This window comes from Betta splendens, chromosome 7 (genome assembly GCF_900634795.4).
Source record: "Betta splendens chromosome 7, fBetSpl5.4, whole genome shotgun sequence".
Lineage (NCBI taxonomy): Eukaryota > Metazoa > Chordata > Actinopteri > Anabantiformes > Osphronemidae > Betta > Betta splendens.
Window position 1 is genome coordinate 10,822,019 of NC_040887.2, and position 17,114 is coordinate 10,839,132.

At 44.6% G+C, this 17,114-nt stretch overlaps 1 protein-coding gene across 5 annotated transcripts in view; it reads right to left on the reverse strand.

The window, feature by feature from the left end:
* Nucleotides 1-17,114, reverse strand: part of bsna (bassoon presynaptic cytomatrix protein a) — a 58,308-nt gene that overhangs the window by 10,932 nt on the left and 30,262 nt on the right. For 4 of the 5 annotated variants that reach the window (XM_029157166.2, XM_029157165.2, XM_029157162.2 and 1 more), the window contains exons 3-8: nucleotides 12,646-13,083; nucleotides 4,723-10,092; nucleotides 3,962-4,003; nucleotides 3,231-3,401; nucleotides 2,828-3,081; nucleotides 1,711-2,632 (exon numbers count right to left, since the gene is read on the reverse strand). In XM_029157166.2, the coding sequence (XP_029012999.1) occupies nucleotides 1,711-2,632; nucleotides 2,828-3,081; nucleotides 3,231-3,401; nucleotides 3,962-4,003; nucleotides 4,723-10,092; nucleotides 12,646-13,083 (7,197 nt within the window). The remainder of the gene's footprint in view (nucleotides 1-1,710; nucleotides 2,633-2,827; nucleotides 3,082-3,230; nucleotides 3,402-3,961; nucleotides 4,004-4,722; nucleotides 10,093-12,645; nucleotides 13,084-17,114) is intronic. The other variant, XM_029157163.2, reaches the window with a different exon arrangement.

Below are 17,114 nucleotides of genomic sequence, written 5' to 3' on the forward strand. Positions count from 1 at the left end.
GTAGATTTTGATAGTTAAGGATGAAAAAAGATTTTAAAAAATATAAATAAAGAAAGTATGGAACAGTTAACATGAAAAACAAAAGACAGAATAGAAAAGAATATAGGGGGAAAAACTCAAAAACAGGAAACAGCCGAGGAACAGAAGAAACAAGAAGACAACACAAAGGAGGCACATATAGACATAGAGACAAGGACGACAGGAAACAAGAGTGGAGTTTGTGTTAGAAGACATACAAAACATTCAAATTAGTAGCAGTCATGGTGCAGTACTTTAATACAGTAATTACACCATGTTCACTGGTTTATCACTTTAGACCTCTGCCCCATATTATAATAGGGTCAGTAAGAGGAGTCTGAACTAAACAATGGTGCAATTACACTTAAGTAAGAAGAGCACCAAAAATAATTATAAAAAAAACTCATTATAAAATTTCTGTGGATTATTGTCTGGTGACTGCTTGGTTAAGGAGCGTGGCCTGAATTAATTCAATTATTGCTCAGTATATAGCTACTGTAAGGACATCATGATGAATCTACTCTACCCTACAAACAAAATGAGAGCGTTTTGTGTATATCTTATGGTTAACTCATATCATGAACCAGTAAAAGGAATGTGGATTTATCTTTGTTCTTAATGTGTCTCCATGCAGTGTGTGTCATGTGTGGTTTCTCATGTAAATCTACATACAGTATTTGGGGCCCGAGCATCAGTAAAGGCCCACAGGGATTTATTAATCCAATCATCTGAGCATGTGGTGAGTGAAGACATGCTGCTTACTGTACACATCTAAGTACTAGTAAAGTAAATGTTTGGAGAACACATCCATGGAGAACCGGAGGGTTATTCATTAGAGTATTCACCTTGAATATGAATGAATGAATGAATGAATGAATGAATGAATGAATGAATGAATGAATGAATGAATGAATGAATGAATAACTACAAAATACAAATATTACTAGAAAGAAGTGTGGACTATTCTAAAGAAAAATTAATTGATGAGATGAAGAATAATGTCCGCTCTATGACACATTTTTTACATTTCATTGTATATTATTGTCCCTTCTGGCCACTCCCATTTCCTGGATTTTCACTCAGTCACTCAGCCATTCATTTGACCAATTATTTTTACCTCTGTTTGCTTCATGTAACCTACTGCGCTTTACAAATTTGTTTAGGTCCTAGTATGTGTTAGTGTGTGAGGGTTCAACATTCCCAAACCCAATGGCTCGTTCTGTCAATTTTAAATCTAACAACAAAGGCAATTCAGTATTATTGCTCTTCTCATTGTGTCCTGAAAATTGAGCTACAGTACAGCTTAGGTACAATAGTAGTTTGTACTTCCCTGCTGAAAGTAGAGTAGCTTCCATGTTAAACCAACAATGGCTTATAGTAGCTGTCCAAGGCAGATATCCTAGAATAATGTATAGTCCAAATTAGATTTTGTATTACACGCTATATAAGCTGAAGTCTCAAAAAACGCATCCTTTATAAATTGTTCGTACAATTTGATCAGGGTGATTTTTGTTCCTTAACGAACAGCAAATTTCTTAAAAACCCAATTTTCTCCTCTAGCAGTTTATTGAATTTGCTTTATGTGTATTTTCAGACCTCGTGTTTTACTGTCACGTCTGCACTGCACTTCAAAGACATTTTAATCGCTTGATACCTCTGAACATTATTCTTTTAGTGTGAGCTTGACATTACCTGATTCTGGAGTGCTTGTTGTTGATACAAAGACAGCCTGGCCTTGGTGTGCTCATCTGTGGTGGGGCTCAGGGGTTTGGGGTCCGACATAGACCTCTGGGTGCTCTTGATGGGCCGGGGCACAGAGGGGTGTCGTTGGGGCGACTCTGCCGTGTACGACTTCTGCTGAGGTGTGACGTGAGCCTTGTTCAGCCTCTCACTGGACAGCGACGTCTCCAGCAAGCGGTGCGGGGACACGGGTGAGACTGGAGAGTACAGCACTTGTGGAGATTTAGGTGCCGTCTGCTGCTGCCGGATGATGCTAGAGATCGACTCGTTGTGGAGGTGGTTGTGAGGCTGGTAGTGGATGTCAAGGGGGTCAGGGCGGCGTCGCTCAAACTTGGCTGCGTTTGCTGCAATATGCTGATGCTGGCGGTGATGGGTCAGAAGGTCAGCAGAACTGGACTGCTGCGTTGCGGTACTGCTGGAGGAAGAATATGGACTGATTGTGGTTGGTACACTGAGCTGAGGGGCTACAACACCCTGTGACTGGGCTTCTGGGTCAGTCTGACATGCTAAAGACTGTCCTTTTTGGGTTCGCTCAGGTCCAGAAATGTAGTGGACAATCTCTACTTTATTTGGATCTGGAACTGTCACGTGAATTGCTGGCGAGACCCTTCCAAGGTGTTCCACTTCAGTCTGGCAGGACATTTCTCTGATGGTTTGAATGGCGATGCTGGATGATACCATCTTGGGTGTGTCAGTTTTCGTGTCACTCGTGGCACTGGTAGTGGCAGCAGTGCTTCCGGTGGACTCGGTATGCCGGGAGAAACGGGAGCGTCTTCTACGAACCGGCTGCTCGGCCTTGTCCTCATCGTCGTCTGTCTGGACAGAACAGTCGACGCTGCGACCACGTCTCCTGGTGCGATGTCGCATCATGTACCTGAAAAGAAAGGGAAGACAATGTTGTTGTATGTACTGATATGTAAAGATATAGATGTTTGTAAGAAAGCAGTAGAAATACTGCCTTGTAGAAATACTGCCTTGCTTCAGTAATAAACACACACCCCACTGGTACAACCTCAAGTACAGCAACTACCCACTGTCTTACTCCACCATCCAATACACATGTTTTTACCTCTCCTCCCCATCTTCATCATCTGTCTGCACACAGCTGTCCACAATCCTGCGGGGGGATCCGTAGAACATTGAGCTGTCTCCGTCCATGCTGTCCCTGCTCAACCTGGTCATGGAGCTGTGTTTCCTCATAGTGCTCCTTGTCTCCATATGCTCCTCGTGACTCCTTAGACACATCTCAGATGAGGAGTTGGGGAGCGAACGAGAGCTCTGAGAGTCCATATAGGGGTGCAGGGGCTGTCCACTTGCATCCAGCTGTGGAAAGATGGACTGTTTTAAAAGTAGTTTTTGATCATTTTACCCCATCTACTATATGCAGCACGAAAGCTAATATATACAGCAGAAAATCAACTGTAGGGAGATACAAATAATTTAAATGCTTCCTACCATAAAACTCTCCTCACCTGCACACCCTGAGCTACAGCAGCTGTTTTCTGCCTCTTCTGTTCCTCCAACTGCTGCTGAAGCTGCTGCTGTAAGGACTGGATCTGGTCTAGCTGGGACTTCTGTTGCGCTAGCTGCTCCCTCTGCAGAACTAGTTGTTTCTCTCGTTCGTGTTGCTGCTGCTGGAGAACCTAAAAACATTTTGGTGATGGTAAAAGGAAGTACACGTGGGGAATGTAGAACAAAGACAAAAACGCAAACAAGAGTGACACAAAATGGGAATGAGTGAGAGGTGGTTGAGAGGAGAAGTAATAAAAGATGGAGGACAAGATGATTAACAAAATGCAAAAACAAAGGCATTAAGTGTCAACCTCTTTTGGAAAGCCAGTTATTTGCAAGATGATCAAATTTAAAAAATGCGAACAAATGTACAAAACCTTTAAAACGTATTATGACATGGAGTTTTTCTTCTGATGGATTAGTTTTGAAAATGGTTCCAAGTTAGTTAATTTTGTGTATATTGCAGAAGCCAAGAATGAAAGAGCAACATAAAGGAAATGCAGCATGTGCTGATTGTTGCTGTTGCCAGTCATTGTAATGTTCATAAGAAAATATTGAATGCATTTTCTTGCTGCATAAATGAGAGGCTGAGGCGAATAAGGTGTTAGAGGGTTCGGTTATCCCGCGGGTTATGAGATGCATATTAAGCATTCCACCTCTACTTTATTCTTAGTAAGAAATGCTTCCGCACCTGTTTAACAGAGTTTACTTGAAAGATTTTCAACTGCTTGTTCTATCAACAAAAAAAGAAAGTTGTCATGTTAGCTCTTCTGTTAACTGTAAAGCATATTTAGAGCTTAGAAAATGTCAAATGTTCACATATCATGAATTATGAGTCTTTCTTTTGCATTTACAAAATATGATTTAAAATAACATGAAACCACTTTACAAACTAAATTTGATCAGACTCTATTATACATAAATACTACAGGGATGTGCGTGCACATTTTATAGATGTTAAAACTCCAGTAAAATACACACGACATGTCATGCAAACTACACGTATACATAAATATCTTATGTAAGACAGACTGGATGCAAACATTTTAACCAAAAATGGATCAATTCTTACATTACATACAATTTATTCTAATGACCGATTTAAACACACTCTTCCACAGGGATATTTAATGGTTTCACTGGCAAATAAATCTCCATAAAACTGTCACACTTTGTTTACACGTACTTTGTTGGAGGATTATACATGCAATAAAAAACATGCATTTACTTAATACAGACAATTTGTTGCTTTTTTGATAAATCTGTGGAATAATTCACAGCAGATTGATATGCTAGCACACTCAACAAAAAAAACGATACACTGAAACTAACATCCCAACAAAAACAGCGAAACGCAAACAATGATAAATATATAAAAGAATATAACCACAAAACATAAAACAAGACACCAACGATCAAACTCTCCATTTTTCTTCCTGTTTCTCCCTCTACCTGTTCCTTGATGCTCTGCAGTTCTTGTAACTCTCTCTGCACCAGTATCTGCTCTTTCTCTCGGTGCAGTTTCAGCTCAATCCTTTCTCGTTCCAGCTCCTCTTGCAGGCGCAGCTGGCGAAGTTTCTCCAGTTCCACGCGCTCCCTCTCCATCTGCAGGAGTTGCTCCTGTTGTCGATGCAGCCGTTCTGCTTCTGTTTCACTCTCCTTGTGTATAGCACCTGGAGGAGGGAAGGGAGGAAGACCCCCTGGAATGGGTATGTCACTGGTAGGGACAGAGCCACCTACTAGAGGTTGAGGATAGCTATGGGTACTTGAAGGACCTGAAGGTGAGTAGGTATGAGCTGGTGGAGGAGGCTGTTGTGGCTGCTGAGCAGATGTGACATGCTTCAGTTGTTGTTGCTGACTGTTCAGATGTGCTTGGGACAGGTTTATTGGCTGCTGCTGTGGTTCTGTTGGTACAACGGTTTCTGCTGAGGCCTCGGATGAGGAGGTCATCGCGGCACCTTTACCAAGGTAAACTGGTTCATCCTGGACTGTACTACTGGTAGTTGTCAGAGGCACAGGCATTGGGGCACCTACTGGTGCTGAAGTTGTCGCTGAAGCGGCAGTAGTACCACTCACTGATGTTGTTTGGAGAAGACCGGGTGCTGGGTAACGGACTGGAGCCTGTCCAGTTAGGGCCATTCTGGGACTCACCGGTAGTCTGCTAAGACTGGAGAGGGGAACAGGTGTCATATTGGCAGATGGGTATGGCCTGTAGACGCCTCTCAATAGTGGACGGAGGACAGAGGCAGGCTGAGTTGTTATAGGAAGTGTAGAAGCAATGGGAGTCTGAATGGTAGAATAAATCATCCCATCTGAAGACCTAATAGCAGCAGGGTACATGGCTCTAAGACTGGCCTGCCGGGCATTGATAAGGTTGGTCAGTGCCTGATTGTGGGAGATTGGCTTGCCGTCTAATCCAAAGAGGAGGTTTTGTCTCATGCCAAGACCTGCTGCAAGCCTGGAAGTTCCAGGTCCAGTTCCCCTGCCTAAACTTCCATATTGCAACAAGTCGGGGTTGCTTCCATATCGATCCATGGAATTGAGTGCAGCACACATCCGACTGATCTCCCTGGCAGTTGTAGCACTGTACTGAGCCAAGTTAGCTTCTTGGAAGCTAGCAATATCACGAGCAGAGTAGCCATAGTCTGAACTAATGTTAGACAATGAATTATATCTCCTAATAGGCAGTGTTTGGGCTGCAATGTCTCCTCCATGTCGTAAATCTGTGTAGGAGCCATACTGCATTCCCATAAACCCTCCATATCCTTGTTTAATTGCAGTTAGATCTATGGCGAGTTCTCCTGAGGCTTGAAGGTGAGGATCTAGTTTAGATTGGTAGGACTGTAGCCCAGCTTCAGCTAGGTTTGTATCAGACATTGAAGGCTGAAGCCTACCAGGGAAAGGTAGTGTGTAGGCCCTACGCCCATCAACTGAATATTCACGGTACCTTCCAGGTGATCTTTCTTGGTCAGAGTCATAGGTAAGAGGCGGAGCAAATGGAGGCCTTATGCCCTCTTTCTCTGAGTCTCCAACACAGCTTCCACCAAACGGAATTCGGTAAACAACATCACAACAAGCTGGTTGGTTATCCGGTTTAATTTGGCCTCCTGTCAGATCCATAGCATCCTGCCCTTCTTCTACCTTCACTAGCTGAGTCACTACTCTGGCCTGTTCTGGTACTCCATCCATCTGTACTACTACACCATGCGGTGACTTGCCTCCTGGCAGCAAACCTGGAGGACTGGTTTTTCCTTTCAATTCTACTGGACCAGTGCCATACATCTCAGGATTAACGACTGGTGATACAGCACTAACCACAGCTGAGGCACTGCTAGTCTGACTGACCAGTAAGTCTTTCTTCATTAAAGGTGAAACCTGACCAGTAAGGTTGTACCTGGCCAAAGCGGACGCCTGTTGCTGATGCATTTGCAATTGGTGGTGCTGCTGCAGTTGCTGTTCAAGAAGTTCTTGTTGCTTTTGCAGCTTCTCTTGTTGTTTTTGTAGCTCTCGCTGTTGGATGCTAAGGTCTTCTAGTTTGGCATCAATTTTCGGTATTGATGGGTCAGTTGGGGGTGAAATTTGTGGTTTGCTCTGTGAAAGACACACAGCTGAACCTATACCTTGTCCAAGATCCACTCGGGTTTGATGGGGATCTCCATAAACTGTTGGCTGCTTGGGCTGGCTCATGAACATTGAAGCAGCCACAGTGACACTCACAGTGGTTGGAGTGGTGGTCTCCTGTGTGTTCAGGTTCATAATCAGTGGCTGCACAATTGTTGAATGTCTGCTACCATCTGGTCCACCGTGATATTTCCTGCTTTCGGTCGCCAGTGAGGTGAGATCCATTCCTTGGTCAGTTATAATAATAGGAGCTGGTTTGGTGACAGTTCTGAGGTCAACAACACTTCCACCTTGGATCATATGGCCTTGGTCTACTCTAGAAGTGCCTGGAACTGTAGATATTCGACAAAGGGAAATATTATCCATGGACACAGAGCCTCTGGTGTAAGTGCTGACGGTGGTGACCATACTTGTTCCCACATTTACTTTTTCCACCCTTTGCGTTCTGTAGAAACTACGTGTGGGCGATTGTTGGTAAGGTGGCGTGTCTGGCGGGCTGCCACATGGAGAGTAAGAGTCAAATGTTGATTGGCGGCTAAATCTGGTAGGTGACGAAAGAGGAGATGTGGCAGTATTGACTGTTGTTGGTCTAGCTGGACTTGAAGGTGGGGAGTAATGGGCATCCTGAGAGGATTGTCGGTAGAGCCACGGGGAAACGGATCGGTGCGATGTCTGGGTTCCCTGAGCCATCACTGGAGATGTGGGCCCAGAGCCAGTTGACTCCTTTCTCTGAAGTGCTGAAGTGAACGTCTGCGTAGAGAACTCAGCTGTGGCTCTCCTGGAAGGAGAACGAGTGGGGCTCTGTGGTGGCGGTGATGGCGAAAGAGGAGGACTCGTGCTTCTGTAATAAGTAGTATACTTTGGAGAACGTGGCTCAATAATTCTCTCAGCAGAAGATGTCGAGGTGTCCCGCACTTGGACACCCCTGGTGTCCCCTACCCTTCTGGTGATCACTTCTCTCTGACTGTAGGCTTGCGTAATCTCAGCAATCTTGCTGCACACACTTGAGACTGTAGCTGAGGATGTGGAAGTGCCACCTGTGTGACGGCCATATATAGCAGACTGAGTAGATGTCATAGTGTGGCTTGAACTAGTCTGAGAAATTGTTACCGCGTCTCTGGCATAAACCCCATAAGCGGCGATAGTTGTGGCAGCCACTGTTGGGGTTATTCCGTTTTTACCTGCTTGGCTCTTAAGCCTGTCTTTGTGCCCATCCTTGATAGAAAAGTGCTGTGTTACACAGACATCTGGGATCCGTCCTCCAGTCTCAGCAAAAGAGACAGGGGCCGAAATCTGTGTCGGGCTGGTCCCGGGGGTCAGGAGAGCATTGCTTTGCTCTAGTAGCTTGGCAAAAGCTGAACCTGTGTCTAAGAACTGTTTGTCTGGGAAGGAGCTTTCTATTTCAATCTCAACTTGTTCATCGGTGGCCTGCTGCATTTTTGTAATGTTTTGAGAGGTTTGTCGAATCTCCTCATAAATGTCCGTTTCAGTCTCTGCTGCATCGTTGTCATATCCCGTTTGATCTTGTTCATAATCATACTCATCATCGTACCCCTGTCCATTAATGTCCTCCTCGTAGTACTGCCCGTGTCGTCCATGTTGTTGCTGCTGCTGTTGCTGTTTCTGCTGCTTTTGAAGCATCTCTGCTTTTCTCATCATCTCCTCATAAACCTCTTCAGCACTCTTCAGCGGCTTGGAAGTAGAAGATGGTGCTGTGGTGGTCGTCGTGGTTGATGACTTTTCTATTGGCGAGTATAGAGACATAAAGGTCGGGAGGTTGTACTCACTTCCCGACTTGTAAAGTTTCGACTCATATCCCTCAGCCTCTGAATCCAGACTCTGAGGAGAATATTCAGAAGCAGAGGAGCGATGGAGCTCCTCCATTTCTGCAGCTTGTCTAAGCTCTTCGGTTGGTGAAGCATCTTCAATAGGTGAAAGGTTGCTAGGTGGCGTCTTGGACCTCTCTCTGCGTCTCTGAGCCCTCAGCTCCTCCTTATCCCTCTTGGTCTTTCGTGCTGTGCTCCTTATCCTCTGTTGTTCTACCTCTCTCATCTTCTCTTGCTCTCTCAAAAGCTCCTCCTCCTCTCTTAATTCATCTTCTTCTGAGGAGTCTTCAATGGTTGGAAGGAGAGGACCGTGGGAGCGGTGACGTGCTTTTCTCTGCTGCTTGGCCTCTTCCAGTCGTTGCCTCCTGCTGGGGCTACTGTCACTGTCTTCCTCCATTGAAGATATAGACGTAGGAGACTGGCCTGAGCCGTATGAGGAAGATGTGGGTGGCAGAGTGGAGGAGTAGTCGCCTCGAGAGCGTTCCTCTGGAGATCCCGTCAGGCTCTCCATCTCCAGCTCGGGTTCCCGGTCAAGGCTCAAGTCGTTCTCATTGCTCAGCTCCATGTCTCTGCTGTAGCTATTGGTGTTATTGAGTTCAATAGTTTTAAAGCGCCTCAGGCCTCCTTGTGATGCCATCACATCTTCCTCACCTTCCTCCAGTGATCCTTTATAAACATCCGTAGAGATCTTACTTTCCTCCTCAAAGCTGCTGGAGTGATGCTGCAAGCGTCTCTTCTCCTTCCCAGAGTCAGACATCATGTGCTTGTGAAGTGTTTTCTTATGTTTCTGGTAGCCATAGCCTTCGTCTTCCTCATCGTCATCTTCTTCCATCTCTTCCTCTTCCTCGTTGTCTTCATCTGCGCTCATCTCCATTATTTGCCTCCTCATGAACTCTTCATCAGTCATCTCTGTGGGCTCTGTCTCTTTTTCTTTCTTTTTCTTTTCTTTTTTCTCCTCTTTCAGTTCTTTCCTCTTAATCTCCCAGTCACCTCCATCTTCTTGTTCCTCCAGGATGTCCTCTAGCTCCTCATCAGAGTCATATGCGTCTGGTGGAATTGACAGAGAACGAGGGCGGTGCTTCCCCCTGTCATCCAGATCTCTGTCTCTGTGCTTTCTTCCCCTTCTGTCAGCCTTATCTTCAGAGAGGCTCTTCTCTAGCAAAGGCCTCATGGAGCTTTCAAGCTTAGTGATTTCAGATGGACTTGGCGGGGAGCCCTGCCCAATCACTCCTCTCTCACTTAGCTTCATCTCCTCTTCTTGTATTAGACCCGTGATTTCACTGTGGGAGCTGGAGATGCCATCAGAGGAGTAGCCGGTGTCACTGAGGCTCTGAGGGCTGCGTGACAAGTCGTGGGTGCTGTTGTTTTTTGTATCCTAAAAACACAAGAACGAGACAAGAAAAGTCATTAGGCTTTCAGTACGAAGCTAGGTTTTTTTTCTTAATTTGAGAGAATGTGCATGAAACAGTTTAAATCCGAATAAATGTAAAAAAATATTTTTTTTGTAACTCTGACCTAAATGTAACATTTACTTATGAATGATCATTCCATATTAAAGTGGAATCTTTGATGTCATGACACAAGCAAAGTATTCAATCATTCTGCTTGAACCAATGTAACCAATCTGAGCTGAGCCTGAACATCTTCTTAAACTCTTTATGTGCATCTGATTATTTTGTAGCATTTATTATAACTGAAATTTTGGAGCATTGTTACAGAAATGACTTTTGACTGAGTGTAGTTTAGAGCGTGTTCAGAGATCTTTAATTTGGTGTCGTCCATGAGGCGCTTTAGTATGTGGTCAAAGTTCTCAAACTGAGTTATACAATGAGGAAACAGTAAAAGGCCTGACGGTGTCAATTATCATCAAGTAGAATGTAAAATAGTACAGATCAAAACATCTGTAGCAAGTAGAGATCTGCCTATTTCCAAAGAATAAACTACAGTGTGTTACAGTACATGAGAACAGCTAGAACAACATTAATTAATATATAAATACTTTAACATACTGTTAATGTAATTACATTTCAAATATGTAAAATGGTTATGCAACAAAACATTGATAGTTTACAGTATAATAAATGACACAAATACAATATCGCAGTATTTAGAAATGAGATATAATTGTTAGATAAAGAATATTTGAGCCATTGATGCAAAGAGACAAATTAAACTGTTTTACAAGTGAGAATTTCTTTTTATATGAGTTTAAAGTAAGAACTAATGTGACTCGCTCAGAACAATTTCTGAAAACTCAGTCATCAATGGCTCTGAATCAGATGTCTGGTAATAACATGCCAAATCATAATCTCAAAGGGACTAACCTGGTAAAGGAAAAGAAGGGTGGAGGAAAGAATACAAAATAGATAGGGATCTTTCTAACTTCTAACTCCTAGTAGCTCCTCAAATGAGGAACGCCTGCACTGGCTTTGAAAAGGCCCGAAGCAGCTTTTACTTTGGCGAAGGGCCTTGCAGCTTTGGCATATTTATGGCGTTTCAGCCTTTATACATACTTCAGTGCGAGTGATGGCTGCCGCAGAGTAAGAAAGTGCACTATTTCCCTCATTCTCCATCAGTGTTCCTCTCTCTCTCTCTCCCAGGTAATTCGTGAATGCCCTGCTGCCACTTGCAGCCTCAGCATTCAGAAGAGGGAATCAATGACACGGACGTCCAGCACCAAATAAGAAAGTAGCATATCATTAGCAGAGCATAACTTTGATCATCAGACTGAGAATAAATCAAACAGATAAAATACTAAAGCAAATTATTGGGGACAATCTCATTTATTCAGAGTCACGTTTTGTAGACATACCGCAATGAAAAACCATTTATTTGAGATTCTATTGACAGACGTCTCATATTTTATTTTATTTTTCATCTCCTTTTCATTAAATAGGCTCCTTTTTTCAATAAAATATTTCATGACAGGAAAATACTCAAGGACATTCGCTTGTGCATTTTTCCCCATATTTTCGCCAATAAAGGCTTCAGTTCAAAGGAATGTAGGTGAGAAAAGCAGCAGAAACATGGCAGCGAGCATGTGAATCATCAGTGCAGCCTTCATTTCCTCTGGCTACTGTGGAACTGTGTGACAAATGGCAGCTGGACTTCCTGTTTCCCATGTGTTTTCATCCCTTTCAACTGATTATCTCTTATCCTATTGTGTAATGCTCCTTCTCTATCAGGAACAGTTTGCCAGGTCTTCCACTCATCTCTGTGGAATCACAGCTGATCATCAAGCTTTGCCAGGGTTCTGCTTTGGCAGCCATGTTGAGGCCGCGTGTTTCATGTATGTACAAGTAATCAGTTGTATTTTGTTTTGGAGAGAACTTCTTATGTACAGTAATCTAATGAGTGACTTTTGGATATCCACAGTAGAAGATTTATATTTCACAGCCTTGCCATGTATGTGTGTGCGATTTATGAAGAATAGCAGATGTTAAGTCTGTTAAGTTTTCTGGAAATTCTGTGCTCGTGTGAAACCTTTTCTTCATTCTCCGTCAGCTCCTCCTTCTCCATATGCATGTTAAGGCTTTTGGGGCCTTTTGTCTCAGCAGCTGCAGCAGAGTTTGCATGCTGCCATCAGTCCTCTTAGAACCTCGCTGAAGCCGTCTGCACATGGTGAGTGATGTGCTGCTGCACTCACTCAGATTGTTTGTGGAGCAGTTTCTCCATCCTGTCTAGTAGTTTACAGAAGCATGATCGGGCTGACAGCTGACTGCAACATTCAGACGTTCCATTAGGCTAATGAAATGTGGGAAATGACTGCATGTGAAGCAGGACATAGAGAATATACAGTAAAAGACCACACATGTAATGTATGTTTCACTGTGGTTTTCAAAGGGCATTCACCACCTATCCACAATTTAAAACATCCTAAATGTGTAATTGGGGTATTTGTTATAACAAAAAGCATACTGGGACTTACATCATAGTGCCTGGACTTCTTAATTTCCTTGATTGGTGTGATCTGCTCTCCTTTCTTCTGCGGTTGTTTGGGTTCTTTGGGGGTCTGTTTCTCAGGCTCGGTCTTGGGCTTCTCCTCTGTGGGCTTTGGCTCTTTCTGGGCCTCCGTGGTCGGTGCTGTTGTTGTAGCTGGTGCTGTGGCCTTGGTGTCAGCCGGTACTTTGGCAGGTCCACTATCGGTGGTCGCGGCCGCCTGCTTCTGGGGCGGGCCTGACTTGGGCGCCTGCTGAGCGCCGGGCTTGTGGAGGGGGCTCTGTTGGCTGGCTGGCGCCTGGTGACGGGGCGAGCCCATTGGTTGGTGCTTGGGAGACGGGTGAGGTGCAGGAAGCGGCGGCTCGTCGAGGCCGCCGCCTGACATCAGCCGCTGCGTCTGGCAGTTGAGACACAACCACTCCTTTTTCTGGAACAGCGAATGGACACACACCAATAAAGATTAATGACTCAAAGCCGCCAGCATTGCAGTAGTTTGGTTCATTTTGATGCTTGAAGCGGACAGTTCACACAGAGCTGGTAGGAAAGTGAAAGGGGGAGTGTGTGTCCCATAAAAATGTGATGTAGTAATATTACATTGTGCCTTTGAATCATAGTTGATGACGTGAATACAAGAAAAGTAATGTCAGTCCTTGAGCGTTGGCAGCAGCTCACAGGTAAATGTGTTCCTTTGTGCAGTATGTGTGTAATGAAATGACTATTAAACCTTCTCCACACTAAAGTAACACGCGCTTGTTCTTTTGGTTAATTCTACCTATAGAACGATGACACTCACGCACCCCGTAACTGTCAGAGCTGGTGAACTAAAAGTCCACGTCGCCATGACAGCTACACTCCATTTCCACCACTTAACACGCGCCGCGAGGCTGACTGACTGGAAATCAGCACGCACAGACACGCACAGATGCTCATGATCGGCCCTCTGTCTTTCTCTGATGCACAAACGAAGAGACGGTGAAGTTCTGGCCAGACTTTAGACCCATCGTTTCTCAACACAATCAAATGTCTCAATGCAAACAACCCTAATGATGCCGATTTATTCGTTCTCTTCGCGTGTGTGTGTTTGTGTGTGTGTGTGTGTGTGTGTGCGTGTGTGTGTGTGTGTGTGGTTAGAACCCCAAAGCTGCACCACTTAACCTACATAACGCAAACAATCTGCCTCTTTCTCTTACTGTCAATAACACTCACTAAAATGCTCCGTCAGGCCAAATTCTCTTTAAAGACCACTGCAGCTTTCTTTTCATCTGCTGCTTTCATTCTGAGCCCTATTATGCATTCAGCCTCTGCACCCCTCTTGCTTTTTTCCTTTTTAAATGCATATCCTTTCAAAATTTGTCGAGCAGTGGGGCAGTGCATTCTCCCTCCGCCCTGTGCTCTACCTCGAGCTTCCTTGTGGTTCATTTACATTTATTTTGTGTTCTTTGTGTTGTTTGTCCCATGTCTGTTGTCTCACTGCCTCACTCCTCCGCTACTGGGATAAAAAGCACCCAAGTAGTGAACCGGAGTTCATTAGCAACCACTGTATAAGGAAGAAATCTGGATTCCTCTCCCCGCTCCATCGCTCCACCCTGACTTTTACCCACATCCACCAGAGTGGCGTCTTCCAGTGCTCGTAGCTCGAGGCCTCGGCGTGAGGAGAGCAGTGATTCGGAGCTTGATGACTGAAAGCTGTGAGTTTCCGCTCCGCTGTACCTCCACTTCTCCCAGTTTGAATTCACTTTGAGTCATTTTCTCTTCATCACATAATCAATTGCTCAACATTTTCCCCTTCCTCTCAGCTCTCTTCCTGTCACTCTCCATCTCCCTTTCTTCTCCTCCAACAGAGCGAAGGCTATTTTTACTCAGAATGCCATTGTTGTGCTTGAGCGCACTCCCCAGCACTGGCTGCTGCTTTAGGCTTCAACACACACACACACACACACACACACACACACACACACACACACACACACACACACACACACACACACACACACACACACACACACACACACACTCTTACACTACTTATACAAGTGCACACACATGCATCAAGACACATGGTTCCCATCAATGCAAAATGGAGGCCTATGTAGCTGAGGGCTAACCAGGAGGAGAGAGAGATGACAAGCAGAGGGAGGAGGAGGCGGGAGGGAACAGGAGGAAGCCACGGGGAAGAGGAGAAATGGGGACGAGAGTGACACCACTTGTGCACGTAAGTGCGTGCCCACACACACACACACAGATGTTTTAGCCCTGCCGCTAGTAATGTGGCGTCCTGCTGAGTCTGATGTCACAGGCTTAAAGTGGAGGCCTGGAGAGAGGAGACAGAGCGAAGCGGGCAGAGAGGTGGCAGCCAGCTGACATGGACACCAGAGAGCTGCTGCTCATGGTGGAGGACGCGGGGTCAAGACTGTGGGCTATTAGAGTACAGTACTAACAGCAGGAGACTAGGCCAGTACACACATGGCAGAGCAGATACTTAAACTATAGGGAGCAGGGTCACAGTATGTGACTCAAAGCCTCCCACTAAATGTAATGTTAGCTCATTTAAACTGAACAGTTCAGGCTCATTTTCAGTAAAATCATTTTCAGTAAAATCTCTTGTGTATGTTTGTGTATGTACTGTGTATGTTTAAGCTGATGACACCTGATTTGCGCCAGGAGGCAAAGTATTGTTTCCTCCATGAGTCGATTAAGTCAAAGATTTTCAGATGTAACACAATACTCTGCAACTTGCAACATACGTGTATGTATTTTTAATTTAATTTTATTTGTATTTTACCAACAAGTCTCTGATTCAAAGAGTGCGGTCCTTCACCAGATGACACAACGCCATGCATCATCATCACCATCATCATAATCACCATCACCATCACCATCACCATCATCATCATCACCATGCCATGACCCCGGGTCAAACACTAATCAGCCAATCACAGCGCAGGTGATGTGAGATTGATGTGTGATTGATGACTGACAGACAAAGCATAAGATGCTCTGTCTGCAATAATAATAATAATAATAATAATAATAATAATAATAATAATAATAATAATAATAATAATAATAATAATAATAATAATAATAATAATAAAACCAGAGATACATTAGGATTTTGTTAGCTACTTTGTCTTTATGTATACAACCTTTGAATGAGTTAGATTGGACTTTTAATCTGTTCTGCTCCACAGCAATTCATTGAAACAATACTTTGATTATACATTGATTTCATCAAAGTTCTTTATGCTTGATAGAAATGATAAAGGGATGGAAAAACTGAAGCGAGAGGAAGGCTTTATCCCGCAGACTGGGGACCGTGCGAACAAATTAGACGTAGGGAGAAAAACAGGGCAAAAGGAAGAGGAAGCAGTGAAAGACTGGGTTGAAACTCAGAGGGGGAGAATCTGCTCCTATAACTCGATCTGCTTCATTTTCATTTCATAGATACTTCAAACAACTCCTCTCCTCCTTTTATCTTTAATTATATAAGCTCATTGTGAGAGTCGGTGGAGTGGCTGCTGTAGCAGAGGGCGCAGATGCTGCTTTGTGGGACGCTGGTCTCTGTGACGAGCGTCCACTCCTCACAGGGCTGAGGCCGTTCTGCCCACCTCGCTCCTCCGCTGACGGTGCAGGAGGCCCTCATTAGCATACGGCGCCAATTTATAGCTGCCGCGATGAGGAATTCTGACGATAGCTGAAGTATGACTGTGACCATTTTTAATCAGATTAACCCTTGTGACAAAGACGCGCTCTGCGTGTGTTCTGAGGGTTTGGAGACGACGAGCCAAGAAGTAGTTGATTCATTTGATTATTGTATTTGTTTTCTTCCTTGGAGCCTACGTAGCATGTCACAGATACACTAAAGCAACTGTTACTGTTTGTTTTTGGTCAAAATGTCAGAACCATCGCGTTTTTGAAATCTCAACAGTAGTTGTTAACACAATGGCTTTTATGTTGAAGTTTACTTCCACAGATCAGGGATTTGAACTGGTGACCCGGCTGTGACAAGTCAGCTTAAGAGGCTGGGAGATGCAAAAACCTCACCCGGGGTTTGACCCACAAATCTTTTAACAGGCTTTTTTGTCTCGCCGGGACCGGCTTACCACGTAAACACACACATTTCACACAAATAAACCCCGATCGCACACAAGGGGCAGCGGCGCAATCTCGGCCGTGCAGGGCGGCCCCTGCACGGGTTCGTGCATGCGTCCGTGCGCTCATGGGGCTGCAGGGATCGGAGGACTTTGACTCATGCAGTAATGGCATGGCAGCTAGCCAGCAGAAAACAGGCCGGAGCTGCAGCAGGCGGGGGGGGGGGGTCAGCGAAGGCAGAGCAGTCGGCTGAGTTCTGCAGCCGCCTCATTTCACATGCAAATAAGCAAGCTGATTCGTACTTCGTACATGAGCTCTGCTGGAAATTAGGACTATAATAACTCAGAGCTGGATGAGAGTGAGTCA